The sequence below is a fragment of the Tubulanus polymorphus genome, chromosome 11, assembly GCF_964204645.1.
Source record: "Tubulanus polymorphus chromosome 11, tnTubPoly1.2, whole genome shotgun sequence".
NCBI classification, from domain to species: Eukaryota; Metazoa; Nemertea; class Palaeonemertea; order Tubulaniformes; family Tubulanidae; genus Tubulanus; species Tubulanus polymorphus.
The window spans coordinates 1,849,347-1,868,544 of NC_134035.1; the positions used below are offsets into that span (position 1 = coordinate 1,849,347).

The following is a 19,198-nucleotide window of genomic DNA, read 5'->3' on the forward strand; positions in this document are numbered from 1 at the left end:
CGAAAAGCACCACAGTGAAAAAGTTGCCCACTCGATGTAAGGGATGAATGTGTCACAATCGCACTGCTCATGTAGGACAGGTTGATTTTTGAGGGTCAAATGATACTACATATATGCTTGCCCCAAGGTCAAGTGGCATTTATTCCTTAGATCAAACCCGGCAAACTATTATAAAGGTTTTTCTTCGTGACAATTCAAGATAAATCAAGTATCTTCAAACAAATATGGTTTAACTGACATAAAGCTACAGTAACTTCTAAATTATATTATTCAACTTGATAGATATAAATACAACTCTATATAAAGATCAGAAATTCTTCGAGTCCAGATATTACAGGCTCCCACACAGACGCGGTTTTTATGATAATCAAAACAAAGCTAGGACAATTGACCAATTAGCATTGTATCCTAAAGTTATAAAGAAACTGCTGCTATTTTTGACAGGCCCTTAATTAAATCAGTATTTCATGAACCACTGAAAAACACCAAAGTGAAATTGTTGCTATAAAACTTAACAACTGAAATGTTTCAAGATGAATGATGAAAATGTACATCGATTTATTCACACAACAACAATATCTTAACCGAGGAATCATCATGCAAGTTCCTAATTTATAAACACGCGAACTGTGTTACAATAACAGTCTCCAACATAAAAGCATTAAAACTAGAGATGAGAAACTCGGATTCACTCTGGAAATCTTAGTATCAATTAATCAGTCTTAATTTCATTTTCATTAACATTACTTTCACTAGAAAACTAGAATTTTGCCAACTTTGCCCCGACTTAAAGATTACCTAACACCTTGACATTACATACTAAGTATTCTGACGTTTTTTCTTCCAGCTTTGAAAAGATCAACGTAATTATACAATCGGTAACTAATCAATAACATCAATAACTAAGTTTATAGCTGTTTAACATTCTTTTAAAAAAGTAAAAAGTATTTACCAGATTTCAGACAGTAAGTCTATCCCAGTATAACAATAAACAGTCACAGCAGTGATTGAGCTCGGCTAGTTGAAAGGACGGTCGATCTTTCATAACAGTTATTCAAAGCATTCTATCATATCAGTTATTTTTTTTAAGTGTGTTTGATTTAGTTAAGGTTTATGGTTATTTGTTTTGTTCATTAGAATAACTGAGTTGATAGAATGCTTAGAATAACAACTGAAAAGATCTCGGGTTTTTGCTATACTTAGGGAAGGTTGTTCGATAAATGAAGAACCTTGTTGATAAATATTTGAAAAAATGCCTTTTCATGTAAATAGAATATCAATTTATTGTTTGTTTGTATTGTTGTTTATTCTATTTATTATTTATTGGTTTTTTTTTATTTTTTAGAATTAATTTATGTACTTGTAGTTTGTAGTTATGTATTATTTATACTCCTCTATTTACAACTGCAGGCATTTTTTCACTGTAAAGTTCTGGGCCCATTTTGAAAAAGCGCTACCGATTCACTGCCACTCCTTAATAATCATTATACACCCGATTTGAAGCCAAGTGATTATTCACGAGAGCCATCTCGTGATGGATTTACCCATTACAATAAAAGAAGTTCAAACAGCTATAAACAATGTTAAAATGTTCAAAATCAGTCCTAGCTATAACTTTATGCCTAGCTTTACTTCTCAAATGTAAATAATGGTCTCCTTTCAAATAAAGCTTTAGTTTTCAAATACGTAGCTATGATCATCAAACAGATTGATGGAGGCTTTAAAAGGTCAATGTGAAAATCGAAATCTACGATTCATTTCAAATTTCTCAAATTGGTTACATGGGCCTTCCGAAAATATCAATGCCATCAAATTGGTACATCTACAATTCAGCAAATAGTTAATACCTGTACATTAACACTGGTCTAACGTTATGTTCTGTTTCCTAACTATGTGATATCTACACCGACAAATAGCCACAGTTGACTATGTTTAGCTATGGTAAGTTTTGAAGATTAAACTCACAATTCATGTTGAAACTATATCTCAGTTTAGGAGTTAACTCAACAGACCTACGAATCCTAACTAGACACTCGACGCGACCATTTACTCCTAGTGACTAACCTAACTTGACTTATCAATCGACCAAGGATCGAAGACCAATATCTTGAATTAATGGAGCTTAGCTTTTATTAGACTCTCACATTGCATAAAACATTATCAAATAGTTTCCTCGAAAACACTATATCATCCATCAGACTGGTTTGAAAAAGACGATAAATAACAAAATTAATACTTTACTACAGAAGTTCGCTATTGTCTTCGCCGCTCCTGGATCTCAGTGTTTATAACATGCACTATTATTTATGCTGCTCCTAATAAGATACACTATTGTCTTTGCTGCTTTTATAACAGTGTTTATCCTGAATCAGTGTTTATGAGAATCCATTAGCTTTGTTGCTTGAATCAGTGTTTATAAGATTCACTATTGTCTCTGCTGCTCCTGATAAAATGTTTTATAGAAATCAACCACCAATTGTAGAAGAATCCATCGTTGAGTGATTAATCCGTTGCTGGCTCCTCAACTTCTCATCTGGGCTTCTGCAGTTTTCATCAGCAAATGGGTCGATCAGTATTCATCTATTTGTGAGTCTCTTCTTCAGGCCATTATTGCCGAGATGTAGTTTGGCTGAAACAAAGTTAAGAAAGCAAAACATTTCAGACAGATTTATCATAATTTACATGTCATTTCAAATTACAAGCCACCCTGTTTTTCACAAAATAAAATTCATTCACACAATTCAACGTCAATTGCCAATTTAAACCCCAATAATTAATTAATAGTAGTAGTAGTAGGACTAGTTCATCACTGTTTAAGACTAGTGAAGATAAAAGTTTGAAGATAAAAGCTTTGTGGACCGGTAAATAGATTTTGATGATAGTCACTTATTAAATGATATTCATATGAGGACTGAAATATCTATATACAGTAATTTCATGTATATCAACTTACCTTTAAAGATTGCTGGGTTCAGTTCTGGCCTCTCCCTGTTCCAGTTTGTAGAGTTTGGACGAGTAGTTGATCTCAAGCTAGGCTTTTTCTTATAGTTGAAATTTAGCTGCAATGATTAAAAGAAGACATCCTGTAATGACAAAATATTTCAGTTAGAATTTATTGCAATAATTCTATATATACTAAGTTACCTTTTGTGATTGCCGGGTTCATTATCGGCGAGGGTCTCCTAAGTTGGTTGTCTAATTTTACATAATTTTTGTTGTTTTTTTCGTGTAAATAGTCCGAAAGTTTACAAGGTTGTAGAAAATTTTGTCTAAGTTTTTTGGATATCTATATTACAAGCTAGACTATTTTTCTGCCTAATTTATTACATTGAGATTTTGGATATCTATATTACAAGCTAGACTTTTTTTCTGCCTAATTTATTACATTGAGATTTTGGATATCTATATTACAAGCTTGACTTTTTTTCTGCCTAATTTATTACATTGAGATTTTGGATATCTATATTACAAGATTAACTTTTTTTCTGCCTAATTTATTACATCGAGATTTTGGATATCTATATTATAACGTATTATAAGTAGTATAGCTGAAAAAAAGAAAATCCTTTCTAATATCACAGATCATAATTAACATATAAAAGATCAGCAATGTGGACCGATACGTAGATTTTGATAATAGTCAATTATTAAACGATATGAATCAGAAACGACAGAAGTATGATGATTATTGGGGTGAAAGGAGAGTGAACTCGGGAGGGGGCGTTAGGAGATCTTTTAGACTCCAGTGTTTGGTGTAGACGGTTACTACAAACCCACCACACCAACTGAGAGTGAAACAGGGTTTGACTTCGAAATCGGAAATCGAAGTACAGATAACGATGTGCGGTCGATTTTACATAAATTTTTTTTTCTTTAAATCCAAGCACATAATTGGGAATTACGGTTCCGGTTCATTCAATTAATCTTCCAACCAGTCTGAACCGGCAAGCGACTGATTGGGGTCAATTAAGTTGACTGCCTATTTAAATACATCGAGATTTGGAATATCTATATTACAAGGTTGAAGATCTGGTGGGTAGATCTTAGATTTTAGGTTTATATCAAGCTGGGCCTTTCCGGATTAAGTTTAGCTGAAATGAATAACAGAACGATATTCTGTAGTTACACAATCCTTTCTGTATCATAGATCGTAATTAACATGTATATCAACTTAACTTTCAAGATTGCCAAGTTCAGTGGCGACTAGGATTTTCTTGACGGCCGTACTTCTTTGTCTTCTTGGGTTTTGTCGAAGCTGAAATTGAGTAAAAGAAAAACATTTTGTAGTCACACATTTCTTCATCATTAATCTTAATTTACATGTGAATCAACTTAACTTTCAAGATTGCCTAGTTCAGTATTCTTTTTTCAGCATCTTCTGTAGTCGCCTTCTACCATCTTCTTCTTCAACTTCTTGTGAGTCCTGAAATGAAAAAAAAGAGAAGAGCGATGAAAACCTGGTACGGAACGAAACTAATGTTCGAAAGCTTTACAGCTCTCCGTCGTCGGTCACATGCCGAGAACACCAGACAATGAGCCAGCCAGGAATATACTGCCCTCTACACGCCCTCACACAGAACGCGAAAACCAGGATGACGACGCCTCACATTCCCCATCTAACTGCAGGATGTACTGGGCGACGTCAGTAACTGACACACCTGTAAAATTGCACGAAACACAAATAGCGCAGTACAACCAGCTTGACCGGGTTGAGATTCAGGATCTCAACTAGCACCCAAAAGCGTGACAAGAGACTTCATCCACTGACCGAGGTTGTCACAAGGACACAATGAAACTAGCACTCACAAGCCGACGAGACTTCATCCACTGACCGGGGTTGTCACAAGGACACAATGAAAACTAGCACTCAAACTAGAAATCAAAGAGCGTGACAGTAGAATCATCCCTCAGCCGACTCAGAATACCAGAAACAAAGAGCGTGACAGTAGAATCATCCCTCATCCGGGCGGTCACAAGGACACAATGAATGCTAGTAGCGTGACAATCCAGTATAACCGCTCCATTTGTATCCCGCGCAATCCCGCAGATATGCCCGTCATTGACATCACTCAGCACACTTTGCAGATAGGTGGGGGCAGTGAGGCCTGGTCATCCTGGTTTTCGTGTTCCGTATGAGGGCGTGTAGAGGGCAGAATTTCCTGACCGACTCTTTGTCTGACATCCTCGACACGTGACCGGCGAAGGAGAGCTGACGCTTTCGGACATTAGTTTTGTTCCAGCAAACGTCGAAATTCGACAGAGAAATCGGCCCTGAAAAATAAAACGGATTAGAACCTGAAAAATAGAACGGATTAATAAACACGGAACAGTACAGGACAGTACGGAGACGAACAGTTACACATAAAACATAAAGACGTCGTTCCTCAGGAAGCAGGAACAGGAGCGCAGCGAAGATCGCCAGGATCATGATCGCCAGGAGAATCCACGGAAGCATGTCTGCACAGTGTGAGAGAGCGGAGGTGAATGATTTCCTATGCTTACGCACTGTGGTCAGCCGGTGACGTATTCCAATTATGATCAATAGCGCGTGTGAAAGATATCAACAAACTCTGAAAAACCGCAATTGTGTCTCTTTATTGTTGAATGGAGTTATCGAGGGTTCAACTGCCGGGTTGAACACGCGCCAGTAGCCAGCTGAACAATCGTGGAACTTTAATAAGGCCATAAAAATAAATTACTTGATTCCCAACAGCTCCCTCTCCTAATTTAGCCGCCGCCTGTTTTTGTGTCTTAAATTTTAGAATAATTTATTGAAAAATCGAAGAATAAAAACGATAAAATTTATTGATGAAAATCTCTAGTACCTTTATTTCTCATAAATGCATAGCTTCCCCGAAAGTAGTGACATAAATAATTCCAAGTTCAAGGCTAAACAAAAATGATACTTTGTTTCTTCGCAGCGGACGGGTCATTTTTGTGAGATATAATAAAATTGGTTATCAGTTCCTGATGGGTCTTTTATAAGGTTATGGTAAATTGATCACGATTTTAAAAACAGTAGGCCTTCAGACCCGGGGTCAAACCCCCAGTCTGTGGATTGAATTGGATTGATTGTGCCCGGAGGTCAGAATTCGCGGGTGGCTCCACCGGTGTATAGAAGTGACGGGCGATGATGATTTCTGACTTCTGAAATATATCTTCGTTTTTCTGCTGTGTGAGATATTCAGGCAGGGATTTAGAGATGAGTATTAAAGCGTTTGAGCTGGTGGCTGCTTTAGAGCGCTCAAAATTAGCGTCGGAAAAGGCTCATATGCAGGTGAGAGAAGACGGAGAGAGATTCTGTCTGGGTCGAGAGATTTTCATTTCCGGGTTCATCAAAATATCATAATATTGTAAAAATTGGAGGCCTAAACAAGTTTAAAAATTCTATTACTACCGGAAACATGTTCTACCCCTGATCTTAGTTTATGAACAACATTCAGTTCATTCAATCATCGATCATGTACATCCAATTCCAAGCGGTATCTGTTTCGGTTTAGTCTTTGGAAACCCGATTTCCCGAACGAAGAAAGTCCCATCAAAATGTAACAACTTTATGCTGATAACTAACCACTTAAACATTACAATTGTTGTTTCATGATTTTATTTTCTGAGTGTCTCAATTAATTGTGCTAAATTCATGATTTCCGCTTGTAAAAATTCCACCATTCTCTTAGTTAGTTACCTACTAATCAGTTGGTGGTAAGCTTTTTATAATCGGATGGGCTTATACCAATGGGCTTTTATGTCGTTTGTGAAAATATCCGATCGTGAAACTAAACCACAGTCAGGTTACTGACTTTAGGCCTACTAAGATGTTTCTGTCTTTAGCACATTCCTTAAAACTATCAGCACATTGGAGTTGACTCCTGGCGCAGGAAAAGTTCTGTTCTTATTTGTATTTTTCCTTGTTGTTAATTTAGATTGAGTGCATCGAATGTTGTGGAAAAAATCTTTACATCGGCACAAGTGAATGGTGAGTATTAAGAGGATAGAAATAGGCTGTAAAGCCTCCAATGGATCCATCAATTGAAAACTCCTGAAAACAAGAGTCCCCCGGTCATGCTTATTACCGAGATGATCTCGGTAAAATACGTCATCTCACTAATAAGGATGACCCGAGCCCCCTCCCCTCCTGAAAACAAGAGCCCCCTCCCCTCCTGAAAACAAGTGCCCCCTCCCCTCCTGAAAACAAGAGCCCCCTCCCCTCCTGAAAACAAGAGCCCCTCCCTCCTGAAAACAAGAGCCCCCTCCCCTCCTGAAAACAAGAGCCCCCTCCCCTCCTGAAAATAATAGCCCCCCTCCCCTCCTGAAAACAAGAGTCCCTCCCCTCCTGAAAACAATAGCCCCCCCTCCCCTCCTGAAAACAAGAGTCCCTCCCCTCCTGTAAACAATAGCCCCCTCCCTTCCTTGTGCGATTCTGTTGATTTTGTATTATTTTACAGTTTCGTAATGCATTACGGCATCGAAGAGAGGCAACATACGAACGGTCGCACGAGTTACCACGTCGAGAAAAAAGGTCACAAGTACTTAGCCGTGGTAAATATAGAAAAAAATGATGTTATATCACTCGTTATTAACTCTCTGTCCAACCCACTGATCAAATAGCAAATAGCAGACGAAATGTATTTTTTTATAGAAAAAACCTGTGGTTCAACTGAAGGCGGCGATAGCCCTGAATAGAATACTAGTGCTGTGCGATAATACGCTGAATCTGTTGAATATGCTCGACTTGGAGGTAAATATTTGAATCATTACTATCAAAAATATCGATAACTGTCTTTCAAAATTCTCAAAATGATTAGAAGATTTGCTAACAATTTTTCTCAAACGGGCTTCACTTACCACCAGCATTAGGAAATGAATTTGGAAGTTGGTGGAATTCACAGCAAGGGTTTAATTATATTTTTTTCGTTTCCGTTGTAAGCCAATCGTCAGCGGTGCTAAAATAAAAGGAGTGACATCGTTTTGTATGAACCACAACCCAACGACGAGAAACAACTTACTGAGTGTCGAGGTAAAACTGAACATTTCACTTTGCTTGCATTGATAATTGGATTCTCTATCTCATAATGATGAGCTACAGTTGGTTAAGTGATAATCAGTGGATAGTTGACATAGTGACAATTAAAAGTTCATTGTTACTATGGGCCCAGTTCCACATTTGTGAGTTAGTGTTAACTGTGAGTTAAAGTTAGTTCATTTTCGATGATTTAACTCAGAGTTAAATCTTAACTCAGAACTGTGGAACTGGACCATGGTGTTTATCCGCTTTTGAGCTACTGGCTGAGAGCGCTAAATCCAGCCAGGCTGATCAACGCGCTGGATTATTTTATTCCATGAACGATTTATTTTATTTCTTCCAGATCGCCGTTGCCCTGAAAAGAAAGTGCGTGCAAATTTATACGGTGACGCAAGATAAAGTCGTCCACATGAGAGACGTCAATTTACCGGAGCTTCCCTTAACGATGGTACGTACTACGTGATATTCACTCTAACTCGGGCCTTGGTCGGAATTGGTAAAATCTCGGAAATGTTGATTGTGGAAACTGAATTTTGAGGCATTCAAGATTTAAGATGTCTAAACCCTGGCTAATTAAGCCATGAAGGATAATGATTTGCTTATCAAGCCACATCCACCGAAATGGTTTACCGAGATAAACACTACTGATTTAATAGGATTATGACTGTAATTGGGATATGAAAGTGATGCAGACGCTTCCTCAAAATATGAAATTTTCTTCTTTAAAACTCCATGGTCCAGTTCCACAGTTCTGAGTTAAGATTTGACTCTGGGTTTAAACATTGAAAATGAACTAACTTCAACTCAGAGTTAACTCTAACTCACAACTGTGGAACTGCGTCCTTATATCCAGGATTGACCAATCTGTTGGCACCCTGATAAATTCAATCAAATAGGTTGAGAGAAAATCATCCCCAGTTTCAACATAATTGAGAAGATTCAAACTTTGAAACTGTTGAACAGGGCCCAGTTTCACAAAAAGGTTTAACTCTTAAATCGATTTAATTTCTTCATTAATTCAGTTTATCTTAAATCGATTTAGGCTTTAATCCTTTTTTGTGAAACTGGGCCCTGGATCGTGGAGACGCGATAGATTAATCTCGTTCTCGTTTCACAGGCCGTCGATGGATTTTCTGTATGCGTTGCGTGTACGAGTCACTATTTGATAGCTAACTACGACACCGGTCAAATGCAGGATCTGTTCCCGTACGAGAGCGAATTCACTACACCTATCACACTGAGAATCAGTCGGGTAAGTCCTAATATCACTTACTCGTATAGAGGCATCCTCCATTGAATAAACCCTGAGCGATCAACCATTCCATTAGGTGGCGTGAAAAATAAGTTTCGATGGCATGCGTATCACTTTTTACATAATCGATAGTTACTTAAACTAGGCCATAGTTTTCGCACGATGCACACTTGACTTCAAACAGACGTAGTTCATACATCGGTTATGGGTCGGTCGGCTGTTGTTATCAAAAATAAAATTTATCTCAATGAATCCCAGAAAAAGTTTTCACTGGCTCGGTACTTTCGATGTTGGGTCGGTCGGGTTACGATGAACAGACCATTATTTTGGGATGGCCTAATCGAATGTTTAGTTTTGGTTATTTAATATATTTGTAGGAGGAGTTTTTGCTGAGCGGTCCGAGTGCGTTGGGAATGTTCGTGACGTCTGCTGGTATCTCGCAGCGTCCGCCGTTACAATGGGGCGATCGATTGACCTCTATCGCTTACCATCAGCCGTATATACTAGCATTAAATGACGAATTCATTACTATTCACAGGTGACTATCAATTATTCCTAACTCTAGTCATAAGTCGCTTCTTTCAATTGGCCACAAGTGAAACTGAGAGCGTTTGAAATTCATCATTCGGTCAGTTTGTATAATTGTGAATACTCCACTGATTGATGATTGAAATCAGTTGGGTTTAAAGTTACTTCGTATCATTGCTTCAACTGCCTTCAAAATCAATCATAAAACGATGTTTTAAGTGAAACTGAAGTCAGTTTGAAAGTAGCAGTTTGTATCGATGTGAATATTCTTCTTCAGACCGAGATTAGAATCAGTTGTGCTTTAACAGCGAAGTTAATCATAGCTTAAAGCTGTGTTTTGGTTTGAATAGTGGATTCAAGATAATATCTATCATGGGTATCACGTTGATTGGCATTCTGAAACATGGAAGGGCGTCTCTGAGTTGGTCATGGTTTTGGTATCAGCTTATGAATAAAGTCTTCGTTTCGTATTTTGTAGTATTATCGACCAACAGCAAAAACAAACAATACCTTTCCAAGGCGGTGTGTTCCTGGGCGTGTTCGAAGATAAGATATTGGTCGCGTCGAGTAAAGAGATCTACGCCCTAGTGCCGGTCGCCTGGGAGAAACAGATACAGAGTCTACTGGTGGATAAACGTGTATCAGAGGCGTTGGATCTGGCTAAAACTGCTCGCAAGTCGGCCAGTAATAGGGAGAATTTCATGAAGGTATTTGAATGTATGAGTATCTGGCATCGGATATGATGTCAGGGTTCGTGCATTTTTTTGATAGAAATCTGAATTTCATATCAGGAAATTTTAGATCGGGGAATTCGGGATAGAGAGATTCGCAGAGGAACTCTGATATGAACAAACTATAAGTTTTGATAAACAGAAAACTGAAACAAACTAGATTAACCTAAGTTAACCTATAAATTACTATCTGTATTGTTTTACTTATTTCCAATGTTTTGCCTGTAGACCAAAAGGTTAACCGGTGAATACGTCAGAATCTCTGGCGATATCTAAATATGATTAATTTTCTTTTAGTTGTATAAACGTATCCAACAACAAGCAGGATTTATCGAGTTTTGCGAGAGACATTTCGACGAAGCGACCGAACTATTCATCAGCGGTAAAATAGACGTTCGCGAGGTGAGTTCTATTTCTATTGTTTGGACATGTTTCCGAGGGAGAGGCATTCGTTATGATTCAGCCAAGTTTTTGAGTGAAACTAAGAGCTTTTGAAAGTCGCCTCCTGCGCACGGTTTGTATCGATATGAATATTCTTCGGACCGAGTTCATCCTGGATGGTTGAAATCAGATGTGTTCAAAGAAAGTTACGTCGTATCTTTGGTTTAATTGTCTTCAAAATCATGTGATCTTAGCTTGAAGCCACATTTTAAGCGAAACTAAGAGCGTTTGAAAGTCGTCATTCAGAACACAGTTTATATCAATGTGAATATTCTTTAGACGGTTATGAACGATTGTAAGAAAGATGTGGAAAATGAAATTGGGAGACCCAAACAAACCCTTTGGGTGGCTCCAAGTGGACTTATCAGTTATAATGGAAATACAGTTGGTTGAATTTGTGTATTATTTCTCTCTTTTCAGATTATCACTCTGTATCCGGGCTTACTGCCGTTGAGTTCGAATTTCACGCGCGTCGTGCCCGCGCTTCACGACATCGCCGACATCAATCAGTATTGCCGCGGCGACCAATCGATGATCAAAGAGTACAAACGATACGCGATGAATTTCCTCGAGAAAATCCGCGCGCGCGACCTCGCCAAACACTGCCAGAAAGAGGTTGACTCGGCGCTGTTGAAGCTGTACGCCGAGATGGAGTCGCCCGAGTTGATCGCGTTGATCGCGACGGAGCACGCCTGCGATATGAAGGACTCGGAACAGTATCTGATCAGTTTCGGTCGGTTCAACGCGCTCGGGTTGATGTACCGGTTTCAAGGCAATTACGACCGCGCGATGCAAGTTTGGGCGAAGTAAGTGCTGCGTTTATTGGGAAGTAAATATGAACTGAAAACGAAACGAAATGTAAGAAACGAGATGTAAGAAAAAAAATAACAGTTGTTTGTATTGATATTGCGGTTTCATCTCATCGATACTCAACTGGGTTCGGGGGCTAACTAAATTCATTATCAATTGAGTTAGCTAAATTCATTATCAATTGAGTTAGCTAAATTCATTATCAATTGAGTTAGCCCACGGGTTTAAGGTAATACTGGTCTATAAAACCGGGCCCTGTTGTATAAATTGATATCGTGGGTTTCTCTCAATGATATTCGTCAAGACTGGAAATAGTCTCGACTATTTACAACAGTAAAACTAATTAAAACTGTAAACATTGCCTAATTTGGACATGGCCAACTTGGACTTTTGAATAATTTAGAGAAAAAAAATTTAGATTTAGATTTCTGATCTTATTTGTCTGAGGTTTACTGTTGTATTCCAAAAGTGTTTGTTTCCTATATAATAATGATATATATTGTTGTTGATCTGTTTTAGAATCGTGGATGGTGAATATTCTGACGAATCGTTCTTAGGTTTGGATTTTATCATCGAATTCCTCGCAAAGTAAGCACTGCCAGGGGTCAGTAGTTGCTCAACAGTTAGTTAAAGATTACCGACGGATAATAACTGTAACCAGGAGTTACTATATATATTGTATATTCTATTCCAGTGTTGTGTTTTGTATTTTGTTGTCGGTATTGGGAATTTAGATTTGGAGGACCCTACCACACGGTGGCCAATAACATCTGGCAAGTGTGGGTTACATAACCATAGTACCAATGAAGTTTTAATTGTTATTATGTCAACTATCCACTGGTTAATTCTAACCAACTATCGAGCAACTGGCCCCAGTAGAATAACCTTACACCGGTATCAAAGCTTCTAACTACGTTTTTTTTTGCGGTGATTAGAATGTCCTGATATTAACTCGCTCGGTTACACGGTGATTGTCCGTTCTAATTTCAGTTTGGAAGATCATGAAGTTGTGTGGAAATACGCCGATTGGGTGCTGGATAAAGATGAGAACAAAGGCGTTAAAGTAAGCTTTATCCAATAAATCAAAGTTAGATCCTATGTGAGATTTGTGTTTATTATTTTTTTTTTTTTCTATTTTCAGATATTCACCGAGCGACCGGCCTCGGAAACCGGCGGCGATAAATTACAACCAGACGCCGTCATTGATTATCTGCATCGTTTCCCGTCTGCCGTCATCGAGTATCTGGAATATCTAGTGTTCACTCAAAAACTAGAGGTAAACTCTCGCCAGACCATTAAACTTTTTAGTGCGGCGTATAAATCGGTGGTGGACTTAGCTTGTACACAGTAGACTTTGCTAACGCAGTTGAATATTAGTAACTAATGATACATTGTACCGCGGTGTAGACACAACGCCTGTTGCTTATACACTGCGATGGAATTTGAAAAAAGATTTCAAATCATCTCAGCGCTTATAAGGGTATTAATTAGACAGCACTGAAAGGTTAAGAGCGTTTGAAAGTTGTCATTCAGTCCCAGTTGGTATCAGTGGGCATATCCATCAGGCCAAATTTGTTGATGATTAAAATCACTTGTGTTCGAAGAAAGTTATACTGTATCATTGGTTGAAATTGTCTTCGAAATCAATCATAGCGTATAAAAAGCCATGTTTGAATGTTTGATAATCATCATTTCATTGGTCGAATCGTTCCACTTTCTAATGAAAATCATACAACGATGTTTTTGTTTTTATATTCGCAGAAAGAGAAATACCACACTCATTTAGCCGTGCTATATCTAGAACAGGTGCTCGAAATAATGAAAAATCCAAACCACAATAAACAGGACTTAGATTTTGCCAGGTATGATGATTAATATCACTTAGTCGACAAGGTTTATATTGTTTTCTGTTTTTAACCGAAATGGCGTCAGATATGATTTTGAAGATGTTAACTCAATGACTGCGTTAAGCCGCTGTCAGCAGCTCGCCGGTATTTACTGTTGAATACGCAAAGCCGCTGAGAGCTTTCATGGCGTTACAAATGTAAACACTGCCCTACGTTTGAACTACATGTGATTTTAACCAATCAGAATGCAAGTAAACAATATTATCATAAATTATGTGAGGGAATTCCATGGAATCCCGTCTGCAACGCGTCATAGACACTATTGATCATGGGAAGTACCAGAGGGGGAATCGCTTGTTAACCAAAATGGCGGAAATTCCGTATGCTGTGCGCGATTTGAAATATGGTTATTCCGGAGTGAATGAGTTAAAATCGCTTAGATGATTTGGAATTCAGGAAAAATGCTAAAAAAACATTGAATACACGTGTCTCGGGAAGCAAACGCATTCTTTAACGTACTGGTTGCTTTGATTTTGAGTATTTTTTTCTTGTTCCAGGTCCAAGTTACAACAAATGCTACAACGATCAAATCTATACCGCATTCAGCTACTGCTTGGTAAAGTGAAAGAGACCGAGATGTACGCGGAAATGGCTATTTTATACGGAAAAGTAAGTAGACCTCATCGCGCAGACGCCCAGCTGCGGATCCGGGGATGTCTTATCAGATACTTACGCAAGATGCTCGAAAGTGGCCCTTTTAAAATAAAGGCAAATTTAGTTGTAAAGAAATCTAAAATTCCACAATAGTTCAGCCAAAGATGTAAAGCTCTTGAGAAGAAGTTTTTATATATTTGAGCAACGTTTAAAATATATGAAAAACATAATAGTAACTAAATCTGAGGCAATTAGAAATCTTCTCTTAGGCTATGACTAAATCCGTACTTTCCCGACCAAGATATTTTAGGTAGTGTCTAGGATAAAAATTGGGTAAGAAAACCAAAGAATAACCAAGATAAAATGTACTGATTTATGAGGAGTCTACGGTAATTGGGATAAATTCAGAAGCTCAAAATCTGGAATTATCTCCTTTAAAATTGCTTATATCCAGGAGTAACAGATCTGTACCTGAGACCTTATTCGTATTTGATCTCTATTTCTCGCAGCTAGAAGAACACGATAAAGCCATACGTATTCTCGTGCATAAACTGAAAGATTACGCACGAGCCGAACGTTACTGCATCGTCAATTCCGACGGCAAAGATCATTCCTATCGGCGACGTTTATTCCAGATTCTACTCGGCGTCTACCTCGACCCTTCGTACGAGTAAGTGATAGTTTTATACGTTCCTTGAAATACACGATCGGATCTATTGAACTGTGAGACTACAAGGAAACATTTCATAATAAGTACTTACACTTTCATACCCTAGTGCTGGAGATAATTCCAACTCGGTGCGGTGTATAATCAGCATAACGATATAGTGTATCTACCTTAAAGTGCGGTGTATTGTCATGTCACTAATATATGTAACTGGTGCTGTCATTTTTCATGAGATTTCAACTAACTGATAACTACATCGATACTGTACATCGCACCACCGGGTGAAAGCGATATAGAGTAGATTATACATCGCATATCAGGGTGCGATCTAAGCACTTGTCCGATTGCCCGGGACAAGTATATTCTCATCAGGGCAAGTAGGTAATCATTATCACTCGTCCCCCGGGCTAGTGCAATTCTATGTCACAAAGCTTTTTTCCCACTCGATACAACGGATGATAGTGCCACCAATCGGCGGACTGCCTGTAAAGGGCAAGTATTTTTTGCAGGGGGCAAGCGAAATTTCAGCCCCCCCCCCAGGCAAGTGGCTTTCATTCCTTAGATCGGACCCTGGAAATACAGTTCCAAATGAAAACCGACTCGAAAAATCTCATGCACCATTTCTAACAGGGTGACTACATTTCTGGAAAACAGGACAAATGCAGGGAACTTATTTCTCTCTCTCTGGGGGATGCAGGGAATTTGATAAATCTGTTTATTTTTTGCGAGCACGTTTTTTCGTGATTTATTTTTCGTTCCTGAATTATGTTCTACATCTCTATCATCAGAACATTACAACTTCGAAATCTTCATTTCATGTTGTTAAGGTTATATTCCTATAACAAATATATCGGAGCCAAAAGTCGAAATATTTACATAGTGTACATTGACTCACACAGATCCACTTACATAAGGTGTACTAGGTATAAATGTATATGAAGATTATAAAAACAGTTTTTACCGCATGATAAAAAGATCAATCTGTGATAATAGGTTGTTGATAGGTTCTCTAATCCCGGTGGTCGGTTATTTGTTTCAGACGTAGTGATCTACTCATATCTCCTGCCATTTCGCTGCTTAATAATTGCGAATCAGAATTCGATTCTATTAAGGTAGTTATAACTTCTATTAAACTGAGCAAAAAACTGGTTCAGAACAGTTTATCCTATTCACCTTGGACCCAATTCCACAGTTCTGAAGAACGGAGAACGGCTTTTCATTTTAGTATAATTATGAATCCTAATTCAAACTGATTATCATGTTTACTATAGTGAGCTGATATTAATCTCACTGTAGATAGAGTTAACAAATAAAAACCCACAGTGGGTATATAGAAAAGTTTTATTTTCTTACAGTTTCGGGTTACTTATTTAATTATCTTATTATTATTATTAATATTAATTATTAGTTATTTATTATGTCGTTATGTTTCGTAGATTTTACAACTCTTGCCGGACGACTGGTCGGTCGGTTTGCTGTCGCAGTTTTTAACGCAGTCCGTGCGATTGAGTTTGAATCGATGTCGTACGACGCGCGTCGAACGAATGTTGGCGCGCGGTGAAAATCTACAAGTCAAACAGCAGACGTTAGAAATGTGCAAAGGACCAATCGTTCTCAAGGATGATCGGTACGTATAACAGCACAAATTTATCTATACTTATTACAGTGCGGAATAGGGTGACCACGATTCCCTAGGTACGACATATCCAAAAAAATGCAATGTTAACTAATAATTTCAGAGTTCGAGCCTGAGCCATAGAACCGTTGTCGTCCATCGCTTGTTTAAACCTTTCAGTGCGTCTACACCGCAGTGCGGTGTATAAATCGGTGATGAATTTTGCTAGTACACCGCGCTGCAGTGTATTGATTTAATTAGTAATCAGTAATTATCTCTCTTGAAAGATGGTAGCACCTGTCAAACATAGTGAAATACTAGTAACTAAGGATACACGCACTATAGTGGCATTTCCGTTATTCAACGCACTAGGAAGGAATTTTCCAAAATTTTCACATTTTCTCAAGCACTATAGGGTATTAATTGGTCAGCACGCAAAGGGTTAATTAGTTGTTTTTGGTATTATTTCAGACGATGCGCTGTGTGCGGTCACGCGTTCAACGACTCTACGTTCGTACGTTATCCGAACGGAGTCATCGCTCATATTCACTGCGCTAAAAATCGATACGTCTGCCCGGTGACCGGGAGATTATTCAGCTCGCATCGACGAGATTCGTCCTCGTCGTCGTCATCTACGAGTAGTGACCACAAGACTTGATCTTACGCTCAGACAATAACTGACGATTATAGATAGAAATGTGATTTTAATCGATAAAACCGCGTTGGCTTCGATGTCTTTCATTATATCGGTGAATTCAGGGGCGGATTTACGGGATGTGGTCTCGGCGGTCCACGGGCTGAAGTTGCTCAAAAGTTGGTTTAAGAGGGTGAATACCATAGTAACAATGAACTTTTAATTGTCACTATGTCAACTATCCACTGGTTAACTCGAACCAGCTTTTGAGCAACTGGTCTCAGACCCGTTGCCCTTTTCGTTAAGACAGATTCTAAAACCCTGCAAACTTGGACACTCATTCTCTCGCAAATTGCAGACCCGAGATGGAGGGAATCGGATCGTGGCCTATGACATGGATGCTTTTCCGAGAAATGCCTTTTGCTTTTATTCTAGACTTTTCCTGGTCTGTGCCTGGAATCCGGTGTTTTTATTGCGCTTTATTAACAGTCTGATAAACGACTAGTCTCAGTTTCACAGAGCCTGTCGTTCGAGATTGAATTAAAACACTGGAAATGAACGTATTCTAACTCTATATATGGTCGGAGTCAGATTAAACTGACACCTGTGAATCCAGATCCCGCATCAATGGTCTGTAGCAAGTCTACTAAGCGTTAAGATAAAATCCCACTATTTACAGATTAAAAGAATTTAAAAACCAGGGGCCAGTTGCTCAAAAGTTGGTTAAAGATAACCGGCCATTAAATACCATAGTAACAATGAAATTTTAATTGTCGCCATATCAACTATCCACTGGTTAACTCTAACCAACTTTTGAGCAACCGGCCCCAGAATTTATTTATTAAATCTAAAATATATAAAAGACACGACGTTTCGATCTCACCCTAGAGATCATCGTCAGGTGATTATATTATTTTTTTAAATTCTTTTAATCTGTAAATAGTGGGATTTTATCTTATTATCCGTTCACCACGTTTGAGTGTGGTCATCGTTCTACTAAGCGTTAATTTTTGGGGAAACTTGTTTAGGCCCCGGTTTATGCTTAATTTTCATAAATATGTCGATAATTGCTAAAAAGTGCTATTTATTGACTTATAAGTTATTTGAAATATTTTTGTTACAGCATTGATGATGGTGATACTAATCCTCAAAAACCAAGCCTACATCCAGTTCATTCAAGTACTAGGTAGGACATGTAAATTGTCCAGTGATTCACTGGACAATTTACATGTCCTACCTAGTACTTGAATGACCTATATGATTTGTCCATATGTTATTGTAATGGTTTGACAAAACATAAAGAGCAATGACAATGTCTATTATGGGAGCATTTCAATAAAGAGTACTATCTATCCTGAACCATAAGTGCTGAAATGTCACATCTATTCATGAGCTGTGAACTAACTGTTAGGATATAATTGTATTAATTGTCAAACCCAGGGGTGAACATCCGATTTCTCAGTTAGTCAACTAGTGGTAGGAGCTAATGACATAACGCACTATAGTTCGGTCTTGTGTTATTATTAGAGGAGTACCTCATGAACTGTGTGTTATCATGATTCAATTTTGGGAGTAATCAAGTACAGTTTTCACTTTAAGGGGGTTAAAAGTTGGAGCTATTAACTCGTTTATTGGTCAATAAATATCTGAATGATGAAAAAGTTGTTATATGTTTTGCATTAAGCGAAATAACGTTTTGTTTTAGACGATTGAATAATGTATTATCCAGATATGTAATATATGATATCATAATAAATAAATAAATAATGGATATTTTGATATATTGAAATTTTACTTTTACGTAGTATTTAATTTTTGCTTTGGATGGATACCTAAATCAAACAGGAGTAAAGAATCGGAATTTGCAATCCGGGCGCAGCGGTCTTGGAACATCATAGTCAGTAACCTGTCTGTGGTTTAGTTTCACGATCGCATATTTTCACAAACCACGTTGGTATAAGCCCATCCGATTATAAAAAGCTTACCACCAACGATT

The 19,198-nt window shown here is 38.1% G+C and overlaps 1 protein-coding gene and 1 long non-coding RNA gene across 2 annotated transcripts; one reads left to right on the forward strand and one right to left on the reverse strand.

The window, feature by feature from the left end:
• Positions 1-1,790: 1,790 nt before the first annotated feature.
• Positions 1,791-3,190, reverse strand: LOC141913224 (uncharacterized). Its single transcript, XR_012620249.1, has 3 exons — positions 3,145-3,190; positions 2,954-3,059; positions 1,791-2,629 (listed from the first exon to the last, which is right to left on the reverse strand). It is a non-coding gene; the product is annotated as an uncharacterized LOC141913224 (long non-coding RNA).
• Positions 3,191-6,096: 2,906 nt separating this feature from the next.
• LOC141913093 (transforming growth factor-beta receptor-associated protein 1-like) lies at positions 6,097-18,976 on the forward strand. The gene is made up of 20 exons (XM_074804546.1): positions 6,097-6,277; positions 6,924-6,976; positions 7,446-7,539; positions 7,640-7,738; positions 7,928-8,017; positions 8,367-8,471; positions 9,141-9,275; positions 9,653-9,813; positions 10,282-10,510; positions 10,832-10,936; positions 11,396-11,781; positions 12,305-12,373; positions 12,776-12,848; positions 12,927-13,061; positions 13,547-13,647; positions 14,190-14,301; positions 14,796-14,956; positions 15,993-16,065; positions 16,390-16,580; positions 17,040-18,976. The coding sequence occupies exons 1-20, from the start codon at positions 6,203-6,205 to the stop codon at positions 17,224-17,226; spliced, it is 2,634 nt and encodes an 877-aa protein (XP_074660647.1). The 5' UTR covers positions 6,097-6,202; the 3' UTR covers positions 17,227-18,976.
• The last annotated feature ends 222 nt before the right edge of the window (positions 18,977-19,198 follow it).

Excerpts from the sequence above, each read along its gene's own strand:
- LOC141913093 (XM_074804546.1), top strand. The coding sequence starts at position 6,203 with ATGAGTATTAAAGCGTTTGAGCTGGTGGCTGCTTTAGAGCGCTCAAAA. Across the intron at positions 6,977-7,445 it reads TACATCGGCACAAGTGAATG|TTTCGTAATGCATTACGGCA; the intron begins GTGAGTATTAAG and ends ATTATTTTACAG. Across the intron at positions 14,302-14,795 it reads TGGCTATTTTATACGGAAAA|CTAGAAGAACACGATAAAGC; the intron begins GTAAGTAGACCT and ends TATTTCTCGCAG.